Source organism: Leptonychotes weddellii, chromosome 5 (assembly GCF_054177405.1).
Source record: "Leptonychotes weddellii isolate Sample4059 chromosome 5, ASM5417740v2, whole genome shotgun sequence".
Classification (NCBI taxonomy): domain Eukaryota; kingdom Metazoa; phylum Chordata; class Mammalia; order Carnivora; family Phocidae; genus Leptonychotes; species Leptonychotes weddellii.
The window spans coordinates 146810630-146836839 of NC_138373.1; the positions used below are offsets into that span (position 1 = coordinate 146810630).

At 47.0% G+C, this 26210-nt stretch overlaps 1 protein-coding gene across 2 annotated transcripts in view; it reads right to left on the reverse strand.

Moving 5' to 3' along the window:
• SYN3 (synapsin III) overlaps positions 1-26210 on the reverse strand; it is a 445565-nt gene that overhangs the window by 54898 nt on the left and 364457 nt on the right. For both annotated transcript variants that reach the window (XM_081822362.1, XM_081822363.1), the window contains exon 7: positions 16038-16100. In XM_081822362.1, the coding sequence (XP_081678488.1) occupies positions 16038-16100 (63 nt within the window). The remainder of the gene's footprint in view (positions 1-16037; positions 16101-26210) is intronic.

Sequence of the window (26210 nt, forward strand, 5' to 3'; positions counted from 1 at the left end):
TCAGCCTGTCCTTGCTGATTTCACATTTCAGGGAACGGAATCATCATGTTCTCGACTTTCTTCTCCTGCCCCAGCATCCAGTCGCTCACTGAGTTCTTCCAATTCTGCTTTTCCCATATCTCTTGAGGAAGTCCTTATCTCATTGCTCACTGCCTTGGTTCCTGCGTGGTTCCAACACTAATTTCTTCTCTGCACTGCTACAGTTTCTTCCTATTGGGTTCAAGGGGGCGCTAATCTCCCCCCTCAGCCCCCCACTCCTCTCTGTTCTCACACTGCTGCCTTACGAATCCAAACATACCCATTCTTTGCTTCCAGCGCACCAGGGGCTCTCTCTCTTAGCTCGAAGAAAAAGTGCAAACTGTAGAGTGCAGCCTAAAGTGCACCTAGGATCTGGTCCCGTCCCCTCCCCAGCCTCCCCTACTCTCCCAGGTCTCACTCTGGCCCAGAGCTCCAGAATACTGGTTTCCCGTTAGCATCACCTGGGACCAAAAAATGCCAGTGCTTGGGCCCTCTGCCAGCCAATCACGACAGAGTCTCTGGGGGTGGGCCCCAGGCAGGGGTATAATTTCAGAGCTTTCTGGGTGCTTCTAAGGTGCTGCTAAGCTTGTCAACCACTGTCCCCACGACACCTGACAGCTTGTGATGCTCTCTTAGGCCTTTACGCTGTGTGTGTGTTTGGGGGGGGGGCGGATCCTGCTGCCTGGAATGCTTTTCTCAGCTGTTATCCACCTGCAGTATGTGTCCCTATTGTTCCCTGTTGTTTGAGACACAGCTAAAGCTCCTGCCTCCTGGAAGTCTCCCTGGTACCCCATGAAGATACTCCCACTCCCCCTGACATTTCCCTCTATAATTAATTTCTCCCTCTGCCTTCATCCAGTTTTATCTGGACTCCTTTCTTAGCGCTTGGCCGGTATTTCTGCTGTAAGGTTTACTTCATTCAGCTTGGATTGTAGTCAGCTTTCTACATGCTCTTCTACCACCTCTCCATGGCTCTCTGGACTTATTTCCTGCCACTTGTCACCTCAAGCACTCACTGTAGCCCCACGGGCCCTCTGCCCATTCCTGACCACACAGAGGCCCTGCCTCAGGGCCTTTGTATGTGCTCTTCCCTCACTGTCATGTTCTTCCTCCACATGACCACATGTCAACTCACAGAAAGGTTTCCTTACTCGTTGCCCCATCATGCTGTGTCCCTCATCCTGTTTCTTTCGTCCTCAGAGTCTTTCTCATCACTGACATATCACAGTTGTTATTTGTTTATGCTTTTATCATCTGCCTTTCACCACTACATGTAAGCTCCATGAGGACAGGGACTCTGTGGTGTTCATTACTGCATCTCCAGTGTCCAGAATAGTCCTTGGTATGTAGAAGGCACTCCATAAATATTTCCCAAATAAATGAATGAGTAAACATGCTGTGCTTTCCAGTGAATCAGGATTTTTTTAAACTGTGGGTTTGAAATGGGTCATCAAATCAATTTAATGGGTCACAACCAACATTTTAAAAGATGACAGACTGGAACAATACATATCAGAATGCCTTGCACATAGAAAAGACAAGTTTTATTCTTTCGAACTTATCACAATATATATTTAATATCTGGGAATCAGCTGGCAAGACACAATCTAGTACTTACTGTGGTTTGCTATACAAATTTTTGGAAAAGCTTTGCACTAGACCAGGAATCAACATTTTCTGTGAAGAGTACAATGACAAATATTTTAGGCTTTGCGGACCATAAAAACTATTCAACTCTGATGTTGTCCTATGAAAGCAGCCATAGACGATACGCACACAAATGGACAGGGCTATGTTACAATAAAACTTTATTAACAAGACCAGGTCAGGGGTTGGATTTGGCTTGTGGGTGGTAGTTTGCCAAGCCCTGCACCAGACTGTAGTCTAGTGTGAGCCTATGTGTTTTGTGTATAAATTCCCTGCATTCAGAAGCCATGTCTTTTTTTCACCTCGGGATCTTTTTAAAAAATTATTTATTTATTTTTTAAATTTTATTGACTCTATTTTTTTTTAAAAGATTTTATTTATTTATTTGAGAGAGAGAGAGAATGAGAGACAGAGAGCACGAGAGGGAAGAGGGCAGAGGGGGAAGCAGACCTCCCGCTGAGCAGGGAGCCCGATGTGGGACTCGATCCCGGGACTCCAGGATCATGACCTGAGCCGAAGGCAGTCGCTTAACCAACTGAGCCACCCAGGCGCCCTATTGACTCTATTTTTTAAAAATAAAATTTTAATTCCAGTGTAGTTAATATACAGGTTATTTTAATTTCACCTCTGGATCTTAACCAAGAGCGCTCTATTCTGAAGTCTAGCCTACTCTTTGCACATAACAAATGTTCATAAATATTTGCCAAAATATTCGATAAACATTTACTGAGTCCCCGACTCAGAACGGCTGGGCACCAAATCCACTACCATGTGTTGAAAGACTACGAGAGCCCTTGGCCTTACATTTTCAGAAGCCTCACCCCTCCTCCAATCCTTCCGAAGGCTGAGACCGAGAGCCCAAAGGATGTCCTCGCCCCAGCTGGCTTGGGTCATGTGTTGCCAGGGGTCAGAAGGAGGGGTGGGAAGTGATGGGAACAGGGAGTCTTTGATGGACTGCTTAGGGAACTGCTTAATTATCCTGCTTATCAGTTCGCTGGTTCCTTTCCTTTGCTCTTCCCCAAAATGAATCAAAACTCCTTCTGTTGTTCTTGAGGTCCCAGGTCACCGATTCTTTTGCCTGCATGTTTATAGAGTTATAGTGTGACCGTGAGATTGAATGGAAGGGAAGGGAGGCCCCTGACAAATGTCAGCTCTGCAAGGCAACACCTCAGCCTCCCAGGCCCCCGGGCATTGTGCTGGGTGAAGGAAGGGGATTGCCAGGGCCTGGCTTGCTGTCCGGGGCCTGGCCTTGGTCGGGAAGAGAGGTGGAGTTGGTGGGCACAACTCGTGCACCCAGCAAGTTTATAACCCAGCAGGGGAGGCTGACTTGGCTCGGATTTGAAGATGCCCCAGAGCAGAGATCTGCAAACTACGTCCTGAGGGCTATTGCCAATTTTTGTGCAGCCCATGAGATAAGAATAGTTTTTAAATGGTTGGGGAAAAAATAAATCAAACGACGAGTGATAGTCCACGACACGTGAAAATGACATGAAATTGAAATTTCAGTGTCCATAAATAAAGCTGTATTGGAACAGGGCCACACTCATTCATGTCCGTATTGTCTAGGGCTGCTTTCATCCTACAAGAGCAGAGTGGATGCCACAGACCATATGGCCCGAAAGCCTAAAATATTTACCATCTGGCTCTGTGTGGAAAAAATTTGCGGAGCCCTGACTCTCAGGACTAGTTGACATGGACTAGCAGCACGGATACCACCTGGGAGCTTATTAGACTCGCAGGTGGGCCCCCACCCCCGCCCAGGTCTAGTGAATCAGAATGTGCATTTTAGTAAGGTCCGCAAGGGATCTGTGAGCAGCTGAAAATGTAGGAAGCACTTAGGTTCTAGAGGGAGTGAATCAATTATCTCTTACATATCTATAAGTATTTACAAGTGCTTTATCTCAATCAGTCAGCAGGGCAACCCCACACCCACTAGGGAGATCTATTAGGGCCACTGGACAGATAAGAAAACAAAGACTCCAAGTTAAGTGTTCAACCAAAATAACATAACTAAGAAGTGGCTGAACTGGGATTTGAACTTCTGGGTCTACTGCATACCTCGTGGCCTTAACCATGAGGCTCCATGGCCCCCCAGAAAGAGAGGGTATGCCCACACTCACAGTCTGAAGTTGGAGGCCCCCAACTGGTGCCCCAAGGGTGTTCAGTGGCTAAAAGACATGTTTTATTTGGCCTACATGGTGTTTTGAATATTTTAAAATTAGTTGCCAATATTTTAAAATTAGGGGAGTTCATATCAGAGACCCAGAGAATTGGCTTTGTATGAAAGAATCAGATGATCAGGCTGCACTGGTGTCTCAGGGCTTTGTCCTGCTGGGGCTGAGTTGTGGATGTCCACACAGGCTGGCCTGGCCTCTCTGGGTCCTCACGCTCCCCACCTGGCCTCTGATTCATTCCGGGGACTGCCTGGATGCAGTGGGCATCTGAGTTGGCATCCTCTGGGTGTGCAGAGCAGCTGTGGATCATTGAGCATCTTGTTGCAAGGATGAATCTGACTCAGCAGGTCTGGGGACAGGCCCGAGTTCTGCTTTGCAGGGGTTCCCAAGGGATTGCGGAGGCTGTCCGTCCTTCCACAGAGCCCGCTTTGAGCAGCAAGGCTGTTGAGAAGCTCAGGCCTGTCTGACTTCAGGGCTACACGCACTTGGTCCACCACCCAGAGCATCTCAATAGGTGCTCTTGCTTCTGTTCCCCTATCCCTTGGGGTGGCTGGAGGCCCCTGGCCCTTTTCATTAACTACCAGCATCCTCCTCCATGGACCCCGCTGAATCCTCTAAATACAGCCTCTTGTCATGACACAAGAAGGCCTGAACATCATTCCCAGCCCCACCACACTGCCTCCTTAGCATCTTCTGGCCTCGATCCTGGAGGATGGGGCATTGGTGTGGAGGTTTCTGGGAACTGGAGGCCAGAAGTTGAGGCAAGAAAACGGGGTCTGCCAATAGCATCTCATTTGTCTGGAGGTTTAGTCGAGACTGCTGATAACCATTTAAGACATCTGCTCATCCTGCCCCAAGCATGCACACACACACACACACGAGCAACATGCACGAGCACGTGCACACACATGTGCATACACACATGCACATGCTTCAAAATGTAGTAAGCTCCCTGGTTAGCTCCTTCCCTGGCTTTCCCTCACAAACAACCCTGCTGTTGCCACCCGTCAGTAGCAGAGCCAGCAGCCCCTAAATGGACCGACTTCCAAGAAGGCAGAGATGTGGCTGGTTTCTCTTCCAGGAAGCTTGGAGGGAGGCTGCGCCGTGCCGGAGCCTCAGTGAGGCAGGCAGCCTCTGCCTGCTGCAGGACATTGCTTCTCTTGCCTGCTGACAGTAAGAAGGGGCCGCACCTGCACATTTTGGCTGAGGACGGCCTCCGTGGACACGCAGGCTGTGCTCCCAGTGGACCTGTCTGGAGGCGGCCCTCCTCTTGGCATGGGCGCCAGGACCGGTGGAAAGAGTGTGCAGCCTTCCCGGCATGCTGTGTGCAACCTTGGGCAAATCATTTTGCCTCCTTGATCTCTGCTTGCCTCATCTGAAAATGGGCTTCATGGGAGCACTATCCACCTTAAAGGACGGCGGGAGCTTGACGAGGCCTCCATTGTGGATGTGACTGTCTAAGGCTGGGGGAAAAGTACGGAGCCAGTAATCAGAGCCAGTAAACTATACGGAGCATTCCCCACCTCAACAGGCGACACATGCAGCCTCCTCTTTCTGAGGGGCTTCTAAGGGGATGACATCTCTGGTCTTTGTTACATACAATACCAAGATGGGTCAATAGATATCACCAGAAAAACAGAGAAGAGAAAAAAAAAGGGAAATCTTACTGCTTTTCAATGTCCGGTCAAAAGTATTCTGCTTTTCATGGAAGAGTTGTGTGGCGAGTGCACACAAAAGCAGGTAACTGATTCTTTCCAGATCAATCTGTCCCTGGGCTTCTGTCCCTCTTGACAAAATGGGTCTTGTAGGGGATGGGAGTGTACACGGTCTCTAAAACCCAGTGCCAGGAGTAAGAGTTTTCTTTTTCTCCTTCTCATTGTCTTGCATCAGTGTCCTCCGTCTTGGCTTCGGGCCTGGGGTGAGATCAGCCCACCAGCCAAGAGCAGTTCATATGGAAAGGTCAGTGCTGGTCTCCAAGGTACTGACATGTTTTTTGGGTGGAGCCCCGTGAAATTCTTTACAAATCAACTCTCCAATGAAGCTGGCGCGTTGCCTTATCAAGGGAAGAGATGATTGCACCAGCATGTTCCCAAGTGTCCCAGGCAGCCTAAAGCAAAGGGCGGAAGGACCTGCTGATCTTGATTCAAATCCTGCTTCCTGCATTTACCAGTGACTTTGGGCAAAACAGCTCTTAGAACCTCTGCAAAGCTGGAATCAGAGGAGATGTTGAAGGTATGTATCCTGGCTCATGGGTGCTCAGAATTGTATACTCTCTCTCTCTTCCTAGTTCATCCTCCCGTCTAGTTTGCTTTGAGTGATCCCAAAGAAGTTGAATAATTTTCTCAAGGTCACAATGCTGGCAAATGGCAGAGTCAAGATGAGAACCCAAGGAGGTCTAAGCTCAAAGCCCATATTCTCCTTCACTTCCCTCCCCATCTTACACTTACTTTTAACACTTCTACTCACTGTTCTTCTGAGCGATCAGGTGAGGAAAATCATGACTATTTGACACATGGCACTTATGTGTTTAAATAAATTATGTGTTCAATATGCTGGCCTTGGAGGTGCGGGGCTGACAGGAAGGACCCAGGTCTCCTGAACCCAGGCCAACCAAGAGCCATGCGAGGATGTGGGAATTGGCAGAGGAAGTGCCACCATTAGAGATCTAAGCCCGAAGCCCTCCTAAAGAAAAACGAGTGGATGGTCCAGGTGGCTTTGCCTTTAGTATGACAAACACCAGGGTAGAGAATCATAAAATGACTGTTTTAGTTTGCTTCTGTTTGTGCTCAGAATCGTGGCATTTTGGCATCCAAAGGAAGAAAGAGACATTTAGGACTCTACAGAATACACGTGTATGTGTGTGTGTCCACGCGTGTGCGATATAGACACACATATGTACAAATACATGGCTGTGTATGTACATATGTACACACAGGTGCACAGAGCTGAACCTCATTTGCGATAGTTATCTTCTAGAACATTGCAGCCAATACTGATTTAGTGAATACTGAACCATTGTTCCTAAGGGAAATACAGGGTTCCTAGAAGCCTCCAGTCACAAACATTTTCATCAACTGATCAATACATAACCTGTTGTATGTGTGCTTCCATTTCAAGCCATCTTATTGAATATATATTGTTGATTCATTAACTAGTAGCCAACAGCACTATAACTCATGCCTGAACAAAGCTTATCTAACACATATTTTTTTTCCCTGTAAGAAACATCACAGCCTTCTTGCACTTAGGACTTCTTGCACTAGACAGTACTTCAGCACTACACTTGTGTGTGTGTGTGGGGGGGGCATTTTAAACAATGAAATCACCACGAGAAAGTGCAAGAAGGTGTAAGTGTGGCTCGACATAGTAATGTTTACAGTATGAGAGCTGAAACAAGAAGGCGCACCGTTGCCTTGCTTGACCTCAGCAGGGAACACGCACATTACTGGCTGATCTGCACATGTCTGTGAATGCGTGCGAAAGTGCCGGAAGAAGTGATTTGGGGATTACAAATAAATTTTAGTGAGTAGTTGAATTTGTACATACGGAATCCATGAATAATGAGAATGGTGGTTTATACTGTGCTTGTAGAGAGGACAACCTCAGGCCAGAGGCTCTGAGAAGGAGAGCACAGTGCTTAAAATTTTCACTAAGGTGTAAAGGACTGCTAGATCCTCCGCTAAGGGTCCATTTTGCTCAAGAGAAGCAGAGAATACATGAAGCCGGTGGTGATCTCAAGGGGGTGGCAGGGTAGGTGAGAGAGGACGTGGGGGGAGGGAGGACTTGAGAGGGAGGGTGGCGGAGTGGGTGAGGGTCCCTCCCTGTCCTCTTTCATAGTCTGGCAGAGACCTTGAACGCCCCTCCCCTGGAACACCTTGCTGGCTGGCTCCCATCCCCTGCTCTCACCCAACTTGGCTTCTGCTGAGCTCTCTGGCGGTCTCCCAGGTGCTGGGGAACCTTCTGGTTTCTTAATGGCTCCCCTGGGTTCCATTTGTCCATTTGCTCATTCCTCGTCCTCCCTCCTCCACTACCGTGTTCTTGGGCCAGGACTCCTACTTAAAGAGCGGATGGTGCTGGGAAAAGATCACTCAGTGAGTCAGTCCAAGAGAGGATACGAGAGCCCAGGTTGCTCAGAGCTGGTGACAGCCACAGCCCTGGCCCAGTGGGGTGTGCAAGACGCCTGGGCTGCTGGAAACGTCCAGTTGAGGAGCTGCCACCTTGGCCCTCCAGACTAGATGCAGGGACACCTGAACCCTGTCACTCACTATTCCAGGCTTAGCAGGACAGCAACCCCTGTGCACACGGGGGAAGTGTTAGGATGTCCAGGTCTGGGCTCAGTCAGCCTGTGACCACGTCAACGTCCTTTGCCTCTGTGAGCCCAGGCACTGGAACTAGGCTGTCCAGGGTTGGACCCCAACTCCACCACCTACTCCCTGTGCTTCAGTTTCCTCCTCTGTAAAGTGGGGGTACCAACTGTATCTACCTCATAGGGGAGTTATAAAGATTGCACTCAATGAGTGAATATATTTCAAGCACTTAAAACAGTGCCCATGCTGGGGCTCCTGGGTGGCTCAGTTGGTTAGGCGACTGCCTTCGGCTCAGGTCATGATCCCAGGGTTCTGGGATCGAGCCCCGCATCAGGATCCCTGCTCGGCAGGAAGCCTGCTTCTCCCTCTCCCCCTCCCCCTGCTTGTGTTCCCTCTCTCGCTGTCCCTCTGTCAAATAAATAAATAAAATCTTAAAAAAAAAAAGAAAACCAATTTATAAAACAAAACAAAAAACAACAGTGCCCATGCAGAGTAAACTCTATTAAGCATTAGCTTTTATTATTATTATGGTTATTACGTTACTGTTATTATTACTGCTCTTATCTCTAAAGTATGGGATGGAGTCAGATAATCGCAAAGCTCTTTCTTTCCCTTCCTGCTCTGTTATTCGGGATGCTCTCGCTGTGTGGCCTCGGGCAAGAACTTCTCCTCTCTGGGGCCTCACGTTCTTATCTTCTAGATGAGGTGCCAGGACTCAAGCCCTGAGAGGCTGTGAATCTATGAAATAAGGATAAGGCACCTCCCAGGGTGGAGTTAACTTGTTATTTGGCCTCTCCTGGGGATGTTGCTGAGACAAGCGGTTAAGTAATAAGAATAACAGTTTATATTTGTAGTGGGTTTTTAAAGTTCCCATTCACTGAGTGTTTATCAGGCACCCTACCAAGCCTTGAGTGATTTATTCTATCTGGATTGCAACCCCAGGAGGGCGATATTGTCCCCATATTGGAGATGAGGAAATTGGGGCACAGAAATATTAAACAACATCCCCAAGGACACACAGCCAGGAAATGGTCAATCTAGATCCAAACTCCAAAACCTCAATTCCAGATACTATAAACATTACCCGCCCCTCGTTATACTGGCAGTTGGCCTTGAACTTGACTTCTAATCCTCTGATAGTAACATGATCCTGTGCCATTCCTTTCAATGGACTGCTCGTACTATTGAAAATAACCACAGATTCTCATCATTGGAAGATATAGAGGAGTGTCTCCAGGGTGTCTTTAACCTTTGGAAGGGTCACAGACCCCTGTGAGAAGCTGAAAGAAGCTATGGACTCCTTCCCACCCAGAAAGTTCATACCATATCTGCACATAAACACACACCCCCCCCCCAAAAACATATACACAGATTTGTCCCAATTTCAGTGGTTTCAAACGTCTCAGGCTAAAGAGCTCATGCAATGCCTAAATTCTCTTGAAACTTTCCAGTAAGTATTCATCTTTGGTCCAACTCTGTATTGATGAGAACCTCTTCCCTAAAGGACTGTCTATTCCGTTAATGTTCCCCTCAGATTGTTAGAAATTTTCGCCATTGAGATTTGTTCATTTCCTCCTAACTTTGGTCCCAGATTTGCTAGATATTATTTCAAATTGGTCCCATCCATCTACTCATGACAATTCTCCATGTTTCTGCAGAGGCTGGTGATGCTGTCTCTAGCAGATGCATCTTCCCTTCACTGCTCAGTTGCCGGCTTTGGCAACTCCTTACTCATCTGACTCATACTGAAATTACAGCCAATCTTCCCCGGGACACACTCATTTGTCAATGGCTTTCTCAAACACCCAGAATGGATGTACAGCCCAGAACCCAGAACAATCTTCTGGCCACAGACTGCAGGACTCTCACTGTATTCTGGATATCAGATCTCCATGAACATGTCCTGGATTACATTTTTTAAGCCTTGTTTTACTTTGAAATATAACACATACAGAGAATTGCATAGTCCAAAAACAACAGTCCAACAAGCTATCACAAAGCAAACATCCACATCAGCACCACCCAAGTCAAGAACTAGAACTTTGCTCACTTCTGCCTCCTCCCCATGATCACTCCTGCATCCTCCACAAAGGCAACCTCTACTGTTTTATGGTAATAATGTTCTTGTTTTCCTTAAACATTTTATCATCTAAATACGTATCCCATTTCACGTTATGGTTTAGTTTCCCTGGGTTCTGAGTTTTATATAAATGGAACCATTCAACTAGGCATTCTTTTGTATGTGACTTATTTCACTCAATGAAATAAGTGTGTGACATTGTTACATATAGTTGTAGTTCATTCATTCTCATCGCTGGAAGCAACCACTTGTCTGAGTACACTGTAATTTATTTATCTAATCTATCATTAATGGGTACGTGGGCTGTGCCCGGGTTTTGGCAATGATGAACAAACTGCTATAAACACTGGTGAGCACACACATGCATTTAGGCTGGCTATACCTAACAGAACTTCTGTGTAACTTCTCAGTGGATAACATCAACCTGTCTTCCAAAGCAGTTTTAATGATTCGCACTTTCAGTAGTTGTGTGTGTGTGTTCCAATTCTTCCATGTCCTTGCCAATGCTTAGCACTACTCATCTTTTTAATTTTAGAACTTTTGGTGGTTACACAGTGGCATCTCATTGAGGTTTTAATTTGCATTTCCCTAATGACTAATGAGGGTGAGCCCATTTTCATCTATTTTTTGCATATTTATGGATTAGAGGCTTTGGCAACTCCTTACTCATCTGACTCATACTGAAATTACAGCCAAATGGAATAGAGTCTCTGACAGATGATGCTGTTTAGTCATATCTCCTTTATTGACTTCAATTTTGGATTTTAGGACCCCAGAGCATGTCCGAACATTCTTTTTTAAAAAGTAATTAATTAATTATTTATTTATTTAAAGTAATTTCTACACCCATTGTGGAAATCGAACTCAAGACCCTGAGATCAAGAGTGGTGCGCTCCATCGTCTGAGCCAGCTGGGCACCCCTGAACATTCTTAATACTCATGACAGCTAATATTTATTGAATGCCCACCATGTTCCAGGCACAGAGCTGTGTGCTTGACCTGCATCACGTCTTCTAATCCTCATAACCAACTTATGAGGTTGCTACTATGATTACCTGCATTGTACATTTGAAGAAACTGAGGTGGGGGAGGCTATATAACTTACTTGCTAGATTCAAATCAACACCTGTAGCCACTATAACACACTGCCTCCCAAAGATGGAAACATTTGACTCCATAAAAAAAAAAACAAAACACCTTTAAAAATGCTTAAAAACTGAGTAAGAAAATGGACATGTAACTGTCAACTGGAGAAAAAAAGTTGCAAAGTATGACAAGGGTTTAATGTGCTTAATATGGAAAGAGTTCTTACAAATTAATAAAAGGACACAATAAAAAAATGGCCAAAGGTTTCTGCAGTTAGGTAAGTCTGTGGAATTCAGCACATCTTTCATGTTCTTTTACCCCAATAGTGTATCCTAAGCAAATTTATGACTCTTAAGTTCCAGTTGGTAGGAATGCAAGCTGGTGCAGCCACTCTGGAAAACAGTATGGAGGTTCCTCAAAAAGTTGAAAATAGAGCTACCCTATGACCCAGCAACTGCACTACAAGGTATTTACCCCAAAGATACAAATGTAGTGATCTGAAGGGGTACCTGCACCCCAATGTTTATAGCAGCAATGTCCACAATAGCCAAACTATGGAAAGAGCCCACATGTCCATCAACAGATGAATGGATAAAGAAGATGTGGTATATATATACAATGGAATACTACTCAGCCATCAGGAAAAAAATGAAATCTTGCCATTTCAATGATGTGGATGGAACCAGAGGGTATTATGCTAAGCGAAATAAGCCAATCAGAGAAAGACAATTATCATATGATCTCACTCCTATGTGGAATTTAAGAAACAGAACAGAGGATCATAGGGGAAGGGAGGGAAAAATAAAACAAGATGAAATCAGAGAGGGAGACAAACCATAAGAGATTCTTAATCATAGGAAACAAACTGAGGGTTGCTGGAGGGGAGGGTGGTGGGTGGATGGGGTAACTGGCTGATGGACATTAAGGAGGCCATGTGATGTAACGGGCACTGGGTATTATATAAGACTGATGAATCACTGAACTCTACCTCTGAAACTAATAAAACACTATATGTTAATTAATTGAATTTAAATAAAAAATATATTAAAAAATAAAATAAAAACTTACTTTAAAGGATTTTCCAAACCTATTTGACCAACATAGGCTTTAGCATCTGAATAATTATAATTCTTTGGAACAGACTTTGAAGCATGTTGAACTGTGTAATAACCATTGCTTCCTCTGGTTTCTGGTCTGGTAAAACTTTCAACAAAGGAAATGAAATTAGTTTTGTCCTGGGTTTCTCAACCTAGACACTATTGACATTTTGGGCTATATAATTCTTTGTTGTGGGGTTGTCTTAGGCATCATGGGCTGTTCCCAGCAGCATCCCTGGTCTCCACTCAGTAGATGCCAGATGTCAGTAGTACCAGCCCCACCTCCCAGTTGTGACAACCAAAATTGCCCCATGGAGGCAGAATTCCCCTCCCTCCATAAGAACCGTTGGTCTAGACTGACTGATTTCTAAAGAACCCATGGTGCTCCCCATGATTACCTCCTACCTTAATGCCCCCACCCACACTGCATAGCATCTCAATATATTTTGACTTCTGTGCCTTGTGACAGACTCTATTCTTTGTTAAGACAGTATCAGGGGCGCCTGGGTGGCTCAGTTGTTAAGCATCTGCCTTTGGCTCAGGTCATGATCCCAGGGTCCTGGGATCAAGCCCCGCATTGGGCTCCCTGCTCAGCGGGGAGCCTGCTTCTCCCTCTCCCTCTGCCTGCCTGCCTGTCTGCCTACTTGTGATCTCTCTCTCTCTGTGTCAAATAAATAAATAAAATCTTAAAAAAAAAAAAAAGACAGTATCAGCCCATCTTTCTTGTCTTTGGGTCTTTCTTGTTTGCTAGAACTCCTTCTACCTCCAGGCACAGCACACCATGTACAGTTCCTCAGATGCAGAGCTTCTTTCCACCCTTCTATCCTCTAGCTATAATTAAGCTCTTTCCTTCAATCCCTGTACTTACTGCACACCCTATCAGACCCCCAACACACATTATACCTATTTACGTGCCTGTCTCCCCAAGTCCTTGACAGCAGAAACTGCGTCCTATTTATCTTCTGATTCTCAGCACCAAGTAGGCACTAATCAATATATACGAACAAAGGAGAGAAATATAATTGACGATGGGTCAGCAGGGACCTAGGTGGATTTCCACCAACACTGAGTCCATTGGCAACCTCTTCACCAGTTTTCTCCTAGGAAGGTTCCCTTTGCTGTTCTCAGGAAGACGATCTTCCTTCTTGAGAGAAGTAGAAGTACCATAGAAGGTACCAATTTTGTTTTTATCCCTCTCAGACATGAATATGACATCATCTCCTCAGTCGGCATGTCCAGGCCATTCCAGATAGTTTTCTCATCCCAAACTGAAGGAGAAGACCCCTTTTCCCTTGATGTCAGCATTTCTGCAAACCCTAGTTTATTCTGGCCAGTGACACTTTTTATCCTTGGATATGTGTCCTCCTGTCCATGCTTTGGGCGTCCCTTTTGAGCCTGAGTTTCAGACCACCCCCTCCCCCGAGCATTGCATCAGTCTCTTTAAGTATTCCCTGTCGGGGATAATTTGAAGCTTGAGAAACAGAATTTAATTCTTGGGAACTCTTTAGTTTTACTAGAGTTGTCCAAGATGGTGGCAGTGGGCGGCAAGAAAGGGACTGGTTTGAGCAACATTAACAAAGGCAAGTGACAAGACTTGAGGACCTATTGCACGTGGAGGAAGGAGAGGACTCCCAGGGCTCCCAGGACACCCAGATTTCTGTTTTGAGACAATGGAGGGACTGGTGGTTCCTGCTGCAGAGCCAGCCACAGGAAGCGGAGGAGGAGGGCGAGGAGGGGGAGCAGGCTGTCTGGGACGGTTAGAGTCTGAGGTTTCCATGGGAGACAAGGGGGGCATGTAGAGGAGGGAACTGGATATAAGAGCTGAGGCTCTGGATGGGAAATGTGACCCAGGGGCTGTTGGTGGTGTGCAGGTGGCCGTGGGAGCTGAGAGGGCAGATGAGTGCTCAGGTTGTGTGTGCTGTTGGCACAGACACGTTAAAGACGGGGCAGCAAGAAAACAACACGAAGGAGACTGTGAAGGAGTGGTGGAGACAGAGGAGAGCCAGGAGGGGAGCATGAGTCAAAGGCCACTGGAGAAGGAGTTTCAGGCAGAAGGGATGGCCAGCAGCTTTAAGAGATACAGGGAGGGGAGCTCCCATACGGATGGAAAAGTGCCCGTTGACTCAGCAGCAGAGGGTCGCTGAGGACTAAAGCAACCCCTCAGTGGAGTGGAGGGGCCGGAGCCCAGGTGCAGAGGTGCAGGGGTGCTCAGGAGGAGGGGCAGTGGGGCACAGACACAGGGACGTGTCTAAAGAGGGACTCACTCATCCATCTGCTTGCCCAACAAGCTGAGGGGCCACTGGGCCCCCACTGGGCCAGGGATATGGCAGTGGACAAATAGGCAAGACCCCTGCCCTCACGGTGTGCCCTTTCAGGAAGACGGAAGGGAGGGAGGGAGGACTTCTTTTAAAGACAGTTGTTAGAATCATCACCACTCGACAGAAAAGGCCAAGAGAGGTCAGATGGCAACTTGTTCAAGTTCACACGAATGTCAGAGCTGTGGGTCGTGCCCTGACCCGTCTGGCCCTTTCCACCCTTTGCTGCCTGAAGGGGATGGAGTTTAGGTGGGAAGAGATGACACAGAAGGCATAATAGGGTGGGGAAGAATAAAGGCGCCAGGTGCAGGATTATTTATGGCTGGGCTGGGCTGGGCCTACTCAGATCAAGGTTTCTATTTATTTGAGCCAGAGACTTGAGAGGTGGCCTGTGGTGGCCCCCACGCTTTCCCACATTCCCATCGCTCTTATTTAGGAGTAAATCTCCCTTTCCTGTGGGTACCCTGATCCACACAGTTCAACTGGGGCTGCATCCATCTCCACATGTGCTGGTTAGGAGGTGGGCCCAGGAACCCAAGCAAGGCCTCCATGGGATTTACACAGAGATGCTGGAAAGAGACACGGTCTTTCTTCCTCTGCGGCAGCGAGCTTGGGGACCAGGGTAGGCCACCCACAGCCATCTTGACTATCTGAAGAAAACACCAGGCAGAGATAAACAGGGTCAAGAAATACAGGAGACTAGGTCTGATGGCTTTGCTTGGGCTCCTGGATCCAGCTCTGCCCAGACCTTTCAAGAACTCTCCCAGACTTCCTGGTGGCTCAAACCAATGGATTCTCTTTTGCTTCCTGATTTGAGTTGCGTTTCTACACTTGCGACTGAAAGATCTGACCAATTATGACAAATATGTCAGCTGTGCCTGTGAAAAATATATGATTTACTCTTGCAGAAGCTAACTGACTCCAGGGGCGTCTCCACGGAGCCATATGTATTCGCCTCCTTCTAGGTCCTGGCCCTGCACGTGGTGGGGAGATGGGTAAGACAGGAGCTTAGAGAGCAGCCGTGGAAATGAGGATGGGAACAAAAGAATCAGCATCTATAAAATGCTTTACATTCATTGCTCCGAATCCACAATCATAGGAAACAATTAACTAGCAACTCCTGGCAGGGTTCATTGGGTATAGACTGAGCTGGAGAGACGCTCCATGCTATGGGAGCTCAGAGGAGGGGTGGGGGGAGGACAGGGTGCATCCTGAGCCAAGATGGGGCTGGAGGGGGACAGAGGGAGAGGGGAACAGGTAGTCTGGGGAGGCTGCGTGGGTATGAAGGCCAGTATAAGAGCTGCTTCTCATACCTTTCCCATTCCAGCGTGGGCGTGTCCCAGCTTGACAACCATGGGGAAGTGTGGCGCTGTGAGCTGTAAGAGACAAGAGGAAATCACTCGTTAGCATCCCAGAGCAGTGCCACCGAGAGACTCTGGGCACCGTCTTTTCTGTAGAAATATTCAGTCATCTGATATTACCCGGAATCCCCACAAGAACGCTTTGACAGATGGTCATCCTGCTGCAGCTTGAACACCCAAAATGCCAGCAATCTGGGCTTCCAAAAGAAGCCCTGAGCTCTTAAAAGCAGCCTGCCTGGGGCACCCACCGAGAGACGGCAGGGAGGAGCAAAGCGACTGGTTTCGGATCTTGGCTTCCCCACTTGTGCAACCTCAGGCAAGTTCTACATGGATCTGTGGCTCAGTTTGCTCATCTGTAACATGGGGGTGATGAGTATCCATCCCATAGGGTTGCTGTGAGGATCAAACAAATTATTATATGTGAAGTCTTTACGTTCTGAGTACCCAATGAATGGCAGCTTCGTGATTCCCATTATGGTTCTGCCTTACGTTAACCCCTCCCCCAAGCCCTCTCCAGGCCACCCTATGAGGTTTCTTAAAAATAGTGGTCATGCCACCACGGACACAAACACGCATCGGGTGCACCGTGTTGGGCACTGTTTTGAGAGACTGCCCGGTATCATCTCCCTTCGATAGCCACACTACTTGTCCCTCTGGTTCCCTGTAGCATCCTCAGCTCCCAGAACACTGCCTGACCCAGAGAAAGTGTCTGATGATGGAGTCTGTGCTTCATTCAACCATTCCTCTTAGCAAGACCTAGGAGGCATGCATGCCTCTCCTTATGATGGAAGAGGAGAGGGCACTCAAAAGATTAGGTGCAGTATGCACATGGTCACTCAGCTAGGAAGTGCGGGCACCAGGTCCAAGCCTAGGCTATGCATTTCCTCCCTCATTCTGTTCATATGTTGTTTGAGATGTGTTTGCTTGGTGTCTGCAAGTCTTTTTGGAGGTGCTTGAGGATAAAGGTTATCCCTTCTAGTTATTTAGTAGTGACATCCTAGTCCCCCTACTTGGATCAGCCTGGCCATGTCCTACTCTCTGTGCTGTCCTGGTCCTCGTCACTCGGTCCTGGATTGTCTCCTGACAGTGCTGTCTGTCCTGATCCTCTGGCTGCCTTTTAAGAGGAAGAACCCAGCTCTTCTCTCTTGGTGCCCAGAGTCTAGTCTGACACGGAGGCGCTGCTGTAGGTGCTTTGGAAGGCTCTGCAGTGGGTCACGGTGCCATTCGATGGGCCTCATCTCATTGTTTACCCACTCAGTGGCTCCATGAGACAAGCAGGGAAGGTTTGTCATCACCATTTCACAGATAGGAACACTGAGACTCAAGGCAGGTGCTGGGAAGGGGTGGAATTGGGACGTGAATGTGGGCCTGTCAGACCCTAAGCCTGAAAAGGTTTTCCCTAAGATCTAGCTCAGGGCTTCCTGCAGTAAATGCGGAATAAAAAAATGTCCCCCTTATTCAAGCTAAATTTTTTTTTTTAAAGATTTATTTATCTGAGAGAGACAGGGAGAGCGAGCACGAGCGCACAAGTGGAGGGAGGGGCAGAGGGAGAGAATCTTTGAGCAGATGCTGGGCTGAGTGCAGAGCCTGACATGGGGCTCGATCCCATGACCCACGAGATCATGACCAGAGCCAAAACCAAGAGTCAGATGCTCAACTTACTGAGCCACCCAGGCCCCCCCAGGCTAAAATTTATCACATCTTGGTGCTTAGAGAGAACAAATGCATCTTTTAAAAAAAGGGGCAATATTTTATTTCAAAAGTAATATGTACTCACTATATAAAAAGTTTGGAAAATGTAATAAAGTGCTATGTTGTTATTATACAGAAGACAATAAAGATCACTCTCAGATTTTTAACAGTTTTGGTGTATTATCTGCTGGTCTTTTTTTTTAAATCTACAATTTTTTCTTTTTATTTTTTCTACATTGGGAGTACACTGAATATCCACTTTTGTTTCCTGCTCTTTCCACTTACTGTTCTGTGGTAAGCATCCTCCTGGTGGTGATTACTTGTCCATTTAATAGTTATTACAAAATATTTCACATATAAAAAAATACCTAAAGAGCATTATCATAGACAGCACCCCACTTAAGAAATAACCACTACCCCCATAGACGAAGTCCCTGATACACTTTCTTTTTTTTTTTAAAGATTTTATTTATTCATTTGACAGAGAGAGACACAGCAAGAGAGGGAACACAAGCAGGGGGAGTGGGAGAGGGACAAACAGGCCTCCTGCAGAGCGAGGAGCCTGATGCGGGGCTCGATTCTAGGACCCTGGGATCATGAACTGAGCTGAAGGCAGAAGCTTAACGACTGAGCCACCCAGGCGCCCCCCCTGATACACTTTCTTACCACACTCCCTTCCCTCCCACCCAGAGGTAATCATCATGATATGAATTCTGTGTTTATTATTGCCTTGCATTTATTCATATTTTAACTATTACATATGATTCTCAAACAATATGCACTCCACATTTTTAAACTTTATGTAAGTGGTATCAAAAGAATCTATTCTTGACGATCTTTTTTAGCACATTACATTTGTGAGATTCATGCGGGCTCCTCTATACAGCTTGGATTCATTTTTACAGCTGTATAGTATTCAATTATATGAACACATTACCATTTGTCCACTTCCTGCTGATGCACATTTAGGTGATTTCTATTTTTTCCAATGATAAATGATACTAGTGAAGATCTTGAACTCATTTCCCCTGCAGGTGCACAGGGGCATGTGCACAGGAGTGGAATTGCTGTGGCCGGGCAACGCTCTTCTCAGTTTTGCCAGATATTGCCAAATTTGCTCTCCAAAGTGGTTGTACCGACTTACGCTCTCACAGGCAGGGAAAGAGCTCCGGACACCTGAGGCTGAAAGACTTAAATTTTGCCAACCCAAGGGATGTGAAGTGGAATGAATGGGTACATTTTCACCAAATGGCTTTTGTTCCCCAGCAGAGTCATAACACCTGGCCATCCACTCACAGACCCTGGGCACCTCCAGCAGTCCGAGAACTGCCCAGGTCACTACTGGGGCTTTATCTCCATCTCATTTTAAGCTGGAGTGTGTGTGGGGGGGGTGGTTGAGGGGGAATGCGTGTGCTCTGTCTTCCCTTCCCCGTCTCCTGGCCTCATTATCTCCCCACACACTGACAGGTACTGGAAAGAATGTGGATGTTGGAGTTAAACTTACCCTCTAATCTGGGGCTGGATATTTAACCTCTTCAAAACTTAGTTCTTGGATCTGCAAAATGGGAATGATATTGCCTAACTCATTGGATGGCTGGCGGAAGAAGAAATGAAATAAGGAATGTCACACTGCTTAGCACCCAGGGGAGATTCAAACTCAAAGTGTAAAGTAGGACTGAGAGGAGGAAGGAGCTAATGCCGGTTTTGTGGGAGTGAGGACAGAGGTAAAGGCAGGCTGGATGAAGGAGGAAGGAGAGCAGAGGCTGCTGCTTGGCAGTATGTGATAGTATGGTAGGGGGTGAAATGAAGTCCAACAAAGGAAATCTGAAGGAACTTAGCAATCATCTTGCCTAACCCCCATATTGCCATGTGGCGGTAGGTAGAATTTCTAGGAATGCTCCCCAAGGCGTCCCACTCTAATCTCTGGGGGCTGCGAATGTGATGAGACTGTCATACAAGGATAGTTTCATGTTATATAGCACAAGGGACCCCAAAATATGGAGATATTTGGGAGGATCTAATCAAATCACATGAGCCCCTAAGAACAGAGAACCATTCTCAGCCTGGTGGCAGAAGGGAGAAGCAGAGAGAGTCGAAGCAGGAGAGAGACTCAGCACACTATTCCTGCTTTGAGATGGGGGTGATTACTTGAGAAGGAATGTGGGTAGCCTCCCGGAGCCAAAGGTGGCCCCTGGCTGATAGCTGACAAGGAAACGGGGACTCTAGGCGTACCTCGCTGCAAAGAACTGAAATCTGCCCTAACAGGAATGAGTTTGGAAGCGAATCTTGAGCTCCTGAAGAAAATGCAGCGTGCTGGCACTTTGATTTCAGCTTTATGAGACCCTAAGCAGAGCACTTTGACAGGCCAGCCTGGACTTCTGATCTACAGATCTGTGAGATAATACAGAGGTGTTCTTTTTGACAGCTTAGGTTGTTATAGCAGCAATAGGATAATACCTGTGTGTGTCCTCCTAGAAACTGAAGCCCAAAGAGTAAAAAGTGATTGTTTTCATGCCCCACAATAGCAGAACGAGAAGTCAAGGCCATGAGTTTTTTTTTTTTTTTTAAAGATTTTATTTATTTATTTGAGACAGAGAGAATGAGAGAGAGAGAGCACATGAGAGGGGGGAGGGTCAGAGGCAGAAGCAGGCTCCCTGCCAAGCAGGGAGTCCGATGCGGTACTCGATCCCGGGACTCCAGGATCATGACCTGAGCCGAAGGCAGTCACTTAACCAACTGAGCCACCCAGGCGCCCAAGGCCATGAGTTTTGGGGGCACTTGGGTGACTCAGTCAGTTAAGCATCTGACTCTTGATTTCGGCTCAGGTCATGATCTCACGGTCGTGAGATAGAGCCCCGCGTCAGCCTCCGTGCTTGGCGGGGAGTCTGCTTGAGATTCTCTCTCCCTCTGCTCCTCCCCCCATCTCTAAAATAAATAAATAAATAAATAAAATCTTTAAAAAAAAATAAGTCAAAGCCATGAGTTTTGACTCTCCATCAAGCACTCTCTCTACCAAGGCACACTTCCCTGGGGACCACTTGCATATCTAGGGTACCATAAATTCTTTCTTCTAATCATAACCTGATCCATAAAATAATATCAAATCAAATGAATTCACTGAGTGAGTGAGTGTTTTACACACTGTGTTTTATGCTGTGCAGGACACAGAAGATGGAGCCAAGATTTCTTGTTTTAGAGAGGTGGGCTGCGCAGTGTAAGAGCTGAACAAGGTGGCATGGAAGCAAGTCTGGGGGGTGGGGTGGGTGGAGTCATGAGCAAGTCTCCATAAGAAAGGAAGGCTCTGACAAGGATTCTGAAGGATGAGTAGATTGTGGATGGGTCACCATACCTCAAGGGGTGAACAGTGCAGAATACTTTGGTCTTCCCATGGCCTATGTCTAGATTTTTCATGAGCTCTAAGTAACAAAGACCCACTGGAAGGGAGGATTTATTTTATGATACTTAACATGAGTTTATCTGCCATAAAGTCATTGTGGACACGACTGCCGAATAGAATTATATATTTGAACTGAATGCCCTTTTCCAACACTTGTAACTAAACTTGGAGGAATACACTCCTTGTAAGAAATAGTGGAATGACACATTGTATCTAGATTTATAGGACACAGAAAGTCAATGTAGAAAAATTTGAGAATTTATAGGATGAGAATTTCTTTTTTTTTTTTTAGATTTTATTTATTTATTTGAGAGAGAGAGAATGAGAGACAGAGAGCATGAGAGGGAGGAGGGTCAGAGGGAGAAGCAGACTCCCCGCCGAGCAGGGAGCCCGATGCGGGACTCGATCCCGGGACTCCAGGATCATGACCTGAGCTGAAGGCAGTCGCTTAACCAACTGAGCCATCCAGGCGCCCCTATAGGATGAGAATTTCAAAGAAAGTGTTTTGAAACATTGTTTAAAGCAATGCATTTTCCAGATACTAAGGGAAAATTTTCTTTACCATTTCTTTGGTTGAGAACAGCGTTCTTTTTTTTTTTTTTTTAGTAGGCTTCATACACAGCGTGGAGCCCAACGCAGGGCCTGAACTCACAACCGTGAGATCAGGACCTGAGCTGATACCAAAAGTAGGAAGCGTTGCCAACTGAGCCACCCAGGTGTCCTTAGAACAGCATTCTTTCTAGAACTGGCTGGGAAGACTCTAGGCTGGTGTTGGAGAGAAGAAAGGCAATCTGGGGCCAGGTTGTTGGGGGCTTTCAAAGCTGAAGGCAAGAGTCTGGGTCGCTTGGATGGGCAGTGGGGAATTAGTTCAGATCTGGAAAGGGAGAGTGACCTGCCCAGGGTAGGCAGGATGAATTGTATCCACAGACAATGACAGGCCACAGACCAATCTGGAAGTGATTGCAACCAATGCCAAGTGCCACTGGTTGGGCCTGGGCTGGGCTGGGGATGGTGGAGAAAGTGGGGGCACTCCCAAGAGTTTTTCTTTTCTCTCTGTTTTTAAAGTGATGCTTTAAAAAAAATTGAAATAATAGTCTTCAAATGACCATAGAAATTCAAGACGAGGACTCTCCACCACCTCATCATCTAATCAAATCAGTGTTTGTATTGGTCCATATTACTTTATAATCCCCATTTATACATCCAATTAAAAAATGGGATATTCTGCAATAATCTTAGAGGTAGAACTTTATATCTATCTTCTCATTTAACATTATACCCTAAGTTTTCCCCTCCTATTTTGCCACGGTCTTCTTTATTTTTCTTATATCCCTCCCCGACTCCCCAGCCCAGGTAACTGGTCTCACCTGCCTGGTGTGTCTAATGTGTACTCCTGCCCATTGCTTTTCATGCTCAATCTTTGCAAACACGTATACACATATATGGTTGAGGTTGATGTTTGTTTTTTCTAAAATGGCTCTTCTCATCGACTATCATGCCACGCACACCTCCTCTCCCACGTTAGTAGGTACACCCCTCACCCAACGGTTTTAAAGCTTCACAGTATTCCACAAGACACAGGTGCCATAATTCTTCAGCTGGTTCCCTATTAATAGACATTTGTGTAACGTTGTCTCTCTGTCTCTCTTTCTCTGCTGCTACAAGCAAGACCACCAAATATCTCTGTACAGGTGTCCTTACAAACAAGCATCTTAATTCCTAGAGGCCAGGCCAAGAACTTTTCAAGGGGAGAGGTGGCAGAATTTAGAGACATTCTGGTAGGTTTCTCAAGTGGTTTCTAAGAGCTCAGGGAATGAAAGTGGGTGCCACCCACCAGACAATCCCCCAGGCCAATGACAACTGCGTTTATGGAGTGTCTCGTAACAGCCAGGAATGGTACCAGGCACTCTACAGACGGCCGCATCATCCCCTCCCCGTGAGACGGATAAGAGATCACAGGCAAGCCATTTGCCCAAGGTCAGACAGGTAAGGAATGGTGGAGCTTCTCTCCCCTTTCAGGCTCTTTCCCTTCCCGAGCTGTTCAAATGCGTTCCAGAGGCCATTCTCATTTCCACTCGTTTGCAACAGGCCAGCCCCTCCCCTAACACAGATAGGTCACGGAGGACAAAAAATATCTTGTCGGCTATTTTCTCTCTTCTCTTCCCAACAATAGCTTTATTTAGTCCCCTTGGGGATGGGAGGCCCACCAGCCTCTGGCAGGCTCCTTGTCTCTGCTCACATGCCCCAGGGGCCCCAGAGTTCAGCACTGCCCAATAGCGTGAGAGGCCTGACATCCGGTTAGAAGGGGCAGATCAATTTTTAAAGCCAGAGATCCCCACCCTGATAAGGGCCCTATTCAAAAGTCTCCCAAGAAGCCAAAATAAGCCAAAATGGCCCAGGGCTATTGCTGGCTGGTCTCTTGGGGGGGAGGGGGGGTTGGGGCCAGAGTAGCCTGAGCCCGGATCAGTGCTGTAGCAATCTCCTCTCCAAGCCATGGAGTTGGAGAGCTAGGTGCGGAGGGGCCCACTGCAGCTTCCCCCAGAAGGAGGCAATTCCCTCTGCATTCATGAGTCTCTGGAGCTTTAAATGTCTTCAGTGTCTGGTCCTGGCTAAGTATGGAGAAAACAAGGCTGGGAAGAGTCTGCAGGAGGAAAGAAATTGAGGACTAAAGAAGTCTGGGAAGATTTCGGTGAGGAGCTGGGCCTCCGTTCCATGCCTGTGAGCCTCCGCCTGATCTAGCTCTTGCTTACTTCTTCTGTTTCGTCATGCGTGTCTTCCTCCTACCCACCCCAACCTCTGCCTACCAGTTATGCACCAACCCACAGGACTTCCAGTTCTTTACTGAATGGGCCACACTCCCTTACAGCCACAGGGCCTTTGCACATGCTGATCTCGTTCTCTGACTCTGCCTAATGATCAATAATATAATATTAATTCAAATCAATTCAGTGGGCACTAGTTTCGTGAGAACCATGTGGCTCGCACGGTGTTTTGTGCTGTGTAGGGCACATATAAGATTGAGACAAGGCCAAACCCTTCCCATACTTGGCGTCTCTGTTGAAATGCTCTGTCCCCAGAGAGTGCTCCCCTGGCCACAGGTCTAAGTAGGTGCTTCCTATTGTCTTCTCTATCACGCTCTGAACTTTCCCTTCATAGTGCTAGGCACCAGCTGTAATTCTATGTTCATTTCCTTTGTGTCCATCTTTCCACTCCCCTGTAGGCGCTCTCACAAAACAAGGTGATTAGCTTATTTGTTTTGTTTATTTATTATTAGTTTCAGAGGTAGGATTTTGTGATTCATCAGTTACATATAACACTCTGTGCTCATCACATCCCGTGCCCTCCTTAATGCCCATCACCCAGTTACCCCACGCCCCACTTACCTCCCCTCCAGCGACCCTCAGTTTGTTTCTTAGAGTTAAGAGTCTCTTATGGTTTGTTTACCGTTGTATCTCCAGGCTCCACACAAGGACTGGATATAGTAGATGTATATTGTCGGATGGGTGTTAGAGAAAGCCTCCCATGGCAGGGAGAGAGATCACGTGCTAACAGCAGAATCAGGAAGAATTTGGGGACAAGCTGTTGATAAAGTTGGTTTGAGCAGACGCTTGCTAGGGAAGCAGTGGGAACTAGGGTGGGAATATGGGGAGCGGTAAGCGTGGCGGACGCTTGCACTAGAGGTAGGAGTTGGGGATGCATTCTGCGCGCACTGGGCAGCCATTGTGGGTTTGTGTGCAGAGAGTAGACGTATACAAACCAGGTTTAGGAAGACTTCTGGAGGCTGTGGTAACAACAGCTCCCATTTCTGGAGCACTTACAGTGTAGCGGCATGGTGCTAAGCACTTTACATATATCACCTCATTTAAATCTCTTGCCACTTCTATGAGATAGCTCCGATTTTGACCCGCATTTTACAAACAAGGAAACGAAGGCCAACAGAAGTGAAGTTTCTTGCCTAGGATCACTCAGTAAGAAAGTGGGGGACCTAGGATTTAGCCAGAGCCCACTGCCCTGCTTCCACAGGGTGCTGCTTCTGGATAATCATTCTATGCACCATCAAGTGCTTCCCTTGTGCCCAGAAACGGGGTCCACTCATTTGATTGGCTTGGGTAGGTGGGTGGAGGCCAGCAGACTCATTAGGACAAGGCCGGCTACTGTAAGAACCAAACAGTTCAGGGCACGGCAGGAATAGCATGAGCTGTGGAGCCAGAGGGACACCCCCACCCCCACCCCCCCACCAGAGTTCACATCTAGTACCAAAACTTGTGGTTATGAGCCCTTGGGCAAGTCACTGACCACTCTGTGACTCAGTTTCCTCATCTGCCAAACAGGAAGATCCTTGAAGAAGCAACATTATAATAGATGTGAATCACTAAATGCTCACTGCCAATGAAGAGGCTTACGCTGAGTTAGATGTCTGAGCCGGCATGTAGTAGGGCAGCAATCCACACGACTTCCCATTCCCTTCACATCTGGGATCTTGGGGACTTGGGTAGGGGGGACGTTAAAGGCTGTTCATCAGGACTCATTCAGTCCTTAGATACAGGAAGGGGAGATAAGAGGGGAAGGAAGCCTGAGGCCCGGGTTGTGAGCAGGGAGCATGATGAAGCCTTTGACAGAAATGGGGCAGCCCAGAAACGGGGTTTGTTTTGGGCATTTAAAAAAGACTCATTCAGAAGAGAGAACAAAAATATCCCGACAGCAGCTTGATAATCCTTAACCTCGTTATGCAGTATCTAACAGAATCTCCTTGGAATGTAAGCACTGCACACAAAGACACTCCTGTCTGGAGGGAGGAGAATGGATAAGATGACCTTTGACAGTCCTTTCCAATTCTATACTGCTGTGACAAACCCATAAATTCCCACCTCGATGACCGAGAACAGGTTGAGACAACAGCTTACAGGGCTCTGGGGGACCTGGTCCCTGCCTCTTTTCCCACCCCCATCTCACCCACATTCCCCCAACAGCCTCTGTCCCAGCTTTACTGGATTTCTTTCTGGCCCTGATACTCACTTTGCTCCCTCCATCCACAG